The sequence below is a fragment of the Mesoplodon bidens genome (assembly GCF_964165515.1).
Source record: "Mesoplodon bidens genome assembly, chromosome: 12".
Classification (NCBI taxonomy): domain Eukaryota; kingdom Metazoa; phylum Chordata; class Mammalia; order Artiodactyla; family Ziphiidae; genus Mesoplodon; species Mesoplodon bidens.
The window spans coordinates 93531022-93535310 of NC_138168.1; the positions used below are offsets into that span (position 1 = coordinate 93531022).

At 43.8% G+C, this 4289-nt stretch overlaps 1 protein-coding gene across 1 annotated transcript; it reads right to left on the reverse strand.

Annotated features, from left to right (window-relative positions):
- Window positions 1-416: 416 nt before the first annotated feature.
- Window positions 417-3703, reverse strand: LOC308625912 (uncharacterized protein; the record flags this gene model as incomplete). The annotated part of the gene is made up of 3 exons (XM_081250506.1): window positions 417-1462; window positions 1884-1983; window positions 3495-3703. 3 exons carry the CDS (start codon window positions 3701-3703, stop codon window positions 968-970), a joined length of 804 nt encoding a protein of 267 aa, XP_081106632.1. The 3' UTR covers window positions 417-967.
- Window positions 3704-4289: the final 586 nt, after the last annotated feature.

The following is a 4289-nucleotide window of genomic DNA, read 5'->3' on the forward strand; positions in this document are numbered from 1 at the left end:
ATTTTTGTGTATCTGTATCTTAAATGTCCCATAAAATGACTTCATATTCTACAAGTTATACTAAGAATAGAGGCTTTTATTAATCATGGACAAACCACACTCATTATATCAGAGCAATGATCCACTTTTCTTTTTCTTTCTGAAAACAAGTTTTATTTAAATAAGGGTTTAAATACATTACATAACATTAAAACTGAAGGGGAAGAAAAAAACCCAAAAAACCAAAAACCAGTTTGTTACTTCACATGGCATTGGGCAGCTGTTGCTAGTAAGTTGCAAGCTCTACAGCTACATGACTGATACATCGGTTTGAAATTTGTTCCCTTGTCAAAAGTTTAACTCTGATAGAAGGTTGGCCTCACATTCTAGTTTGGACATCAATCAGCTAGGATATGTCTGGTCAAAAAGACCTTGGTGGCAAGCCAGATGTCCTATACCTCAATAGAATGAAGGTGGCTGCTCTAAGCTCTGCCCACCTGGTCACGTTGGAGCTACCAGGGGATCTTTCCCCTGATGATCAAAGACTCCCTCTAGCAGTATAGCTGCCGTCGCTGCCTCACCCCATACTCCACTCTCAGCTTCACCCAGGGCTGTTCAGGTGGCGACATTCTCTTAGGGCAGGGAAGTCTGTAGAGGGATTGCTGAGGAGCTTCTGGCCAGACATAGCCGTCTGTGATCTTAGGGCTCTGGACTTGGCTGAAACATCACTGTTATTGCTTTGTTTCAGGCTGGACACTGCCAGGTGCCTACTGCTTGACCTCTGTTTAAATGAAGGACTTCAAGACTAGACAGCAAGGCTCTTTTCAGTTTATTGCATGAAGGAGTCACACTAGTCCAAGTTAAAAGCAGACCCCAAATGGTTACATTACACAAGCTGTGAGGTTTTTAAACTTGTGACAAGGGACAAAAGGAAAATTCTACTCATTGCAAGGAAATCCTCACTTCAGCTTCAGTGTGCCAGAAGCACTTAAAACCCATGAACCTTCAGGTGATCGTCCTTAGCCAGTCCAGTCTCTACGAGGAACTGGCATATGTTCTTGCGCTGGTCACCCTGTAGCTGAATTACTTCTCCATATTCTGGATGCTCAATTACAGTACCATTGCAGGCAAATTTCTTCTTAAACGCCTTCCCTAGTTTCTTTTTATCGTAATCATCAGCGATCCCTTGGACAGTAGTGAGGGTCTTCCTGCCGTTTCTCTGTTGGATTCTTATATGGATATAATCCTCAGTGCCAGCAGGAAGCAGATCATCACCCTTACTTGCATCAGCAAAGGGGTCGAAAGAGTGGAGGTTCTGGATAGCAGATATACGATACGATTCCTTTTCCTCGGTGGAAACGGTCTGTGGAAGGCGGCGGCTGGAGAAGGCGGGCGGGGGTGACGGAGCGTCGGAAAGCGAGGAGGCTCGAGGGGGAGGCTGCTGAGTCCTCGGCGGCGGCTCAGTGACTGGGGCTATGATCCACTTTTTAATTCAACTCTGGCTTGTCCTTCAGTAAGTAAATGAAAGCAGTGAGCTTTGGACAAAGCCCGTTTCAATGGGCCACCATCTTAAAAATTCAGGGAGATTACCACCAGCACACTTGCAGTAAAGTCTGTGGGCTTTATATGTGGAAACTTTTTGTTATTGTACCTTTTCCTTTGGTATTCTGTTCTCTTGAACACCATTTATCCTTAAATGCAAAAAAATTTTTGCCATATTTTTATAATTCACAGACTTTGTTAGGACTGTGCCATAACTAGTAATAATAGAATTATGTGTAATAGGAATCCTATGTGTTGAACATAACTCCAATGCTGCAACTTATTTAAAGATAGATTTTTTTCAAGTTGGGCTTATAAATCATTTACAAAGAAACTGAGCAGGACTGAAACTACAGTCCAACTGTCACATTCTTGTAATGTGACCGCAGCTGCTCGGGGCTGGAGGCCACAGCGGTGGGGAGCGCAGAGGCGAGGCCCCGCCAGACCGTCAGGAACAGAGCTCTGTACTTGCCAGATATTAGATCAACAGCCATTAAATATAATGGGAACCATCTTCCGTGGCCAGGGCTCAAAAGCTGCAAGTACAAACAGCTACAGATATGTCACTGGAGACGCGGGGCCCAGCACACCGACGGTCCCCAAGCTGCAGGGGGGACCTCGCCTCTGCGGCCTCAAGTCACAAAGTCACAGCCCTCCTGTCACAAAGTTCTGGTTCTCTGGACCCTAATGCACAGACGCGTCCATTCTCTGTGAGTTACGCACACACGTCGGACCCCACGTCTGCCTCACAACACATGTACCCATTTGGCTTTTACAGGGGGAGGAAATGGCCTCAACTGTGTAAAAACCCAACACAGGTTTTGGGCTCTCGCCTTAGGGACTTGGTTCCAGGGTGTGTGAACCTGGTGTTCGCTGCTGGTAAAGAACAGCTCTGTCCTGAAGGGGGTCAGAGGTCCAGCGGCCACGCCTCCCCCCTACCCCGCTTACAATGCCTTCTACCTCTCTATTCTGTGGATCAGATAAAAATAATACATCGCTTACCAAAAGGTTGAATTTTAACGTTGTCCTGAGACACAGGTCTAAAGTCTATGATTAGAGAATTATTTTTCTGGGAAGTGTTACAAAGCTACCTAAGACATAACACACACACACACACACACACACACACACACACACACACACAAACACGATTTCTGAAATAACAGCAACATCTTTTGCATTTTAGAGAGTTTATTTGTGCTTTGATTTCATAGTCCCCACTCGTGAGAGCCCCTCCACACCAAATCCCACTGCTTTTGTCGGAGACCCTAACACTGCCCAGCATTATTTTGGTTTTTTCACATTTACTGTCTGTGTTCTTCACTAGATTAAGTTTCATGAAAACAAGGATCTCGCCAGCCTGTCTGTTACTGTTTTTCATGGCACTAAATAATTCTGATTGAATGAATGTATGAATGTTTGAATGTGTTACATTTGATACATAAAATTATATTCTCTTGACTTTAATATTTTAATAAAAGTGATTGCTGCCAGTTTCCTTAGGTCAGTTTTCACACGCTCATATTTACATATTTATGTGAAAGAGTGAGGAAGCAATGATGTTTTCTGCAATTAACAATGACCTTCAGCCTTTGTATGTTTTCCTGCTGAAGCTCATCCTTGCTGTGTCCCTCCTTGGACCAACAAAGACTACTGCAATATTAACTCTTAGTGGGGAAACAAGTACATATTAACACCTACATTTAAAAATCCTTGATTTTACAACAAGCATCTTCAAACATTCTCCCTTCTAACAGATATAAACAGAATAACGTCCCCACATCACTACCAAGCTGTAAGAGAAGCACAAAGGAAACTGTTCAGCCTCCTCTGTGTAATCCCACTATCGTGGCATCACACGCACATCCACTCACTTAGCAAAGACTCGTCTGTCTTCCATAAATGATATTTGTCATGTTTGCTCACCACTGAGCACCTTCTGAAGACCCTCCCCATGTTAAGGAATCGGCCACCTCTTGATCTCCAGGCAGAGGCCAGGAGGCGGTTTCCTAGCGCCCTGCACAGACGTGTAGCCCTGACCCAGGTTCACGGATTCGATGCAGGTGCCTGCAGGAGACTTCAGTCTGGAAGTGAGCAGCGGGTGGAAGCAGTGCTTGTCACCAAGCCTGGTGTATTTTCCTATTTTTATTCTTATTTTCTTTAAGTAAGGATTTAACTCCATTGCCAATCCTTCAGCAGAACACCCAAACTTGCACAGTAATTATATTCAATTATTTTTGAAATTTTGTTAACTTTAGCCATATAAAACTCAGAGCTTCAAGTGTTTTCAATTTTTGATGTGATAAAGGTGTATCTGTCAAGGTCAACAGGTAGAGTAGGTTCTTTTCACAGCTTAACTAAAATAAGAAGCTTAGGCTCCTACTTCTGACAATGTCTCAACCAGGTCCCCAGGACAAGGTAACTTCAGAAAAAATAGATGCCTAGGATGAAGGTACACCTTGAAGGGGAGTTATCACTGGATCTGTGTCACCATGAGGCCATCTAACTATCGATATCAATTCAGCACATACTTTTGAGCATCTGTAGTTTATGCTAAATAATATGCTAGACTCTGGAGATGCAGAGTTTGTAGGAGATGAAAGTGTAGAACGGAAACAGAAAAGTAAGTTAACAGGTTTGTAAAGGATCTGGGAGGTAATCCTCACGCAGAAGAAGACAAAGCCCCAGGGGAGAGCACCCTGGGTAGTGTAGGTAGGGCCTCGAAGGACAAATAAGAATTAGGGAGGGGACAAGTGGAGAGAACTTTT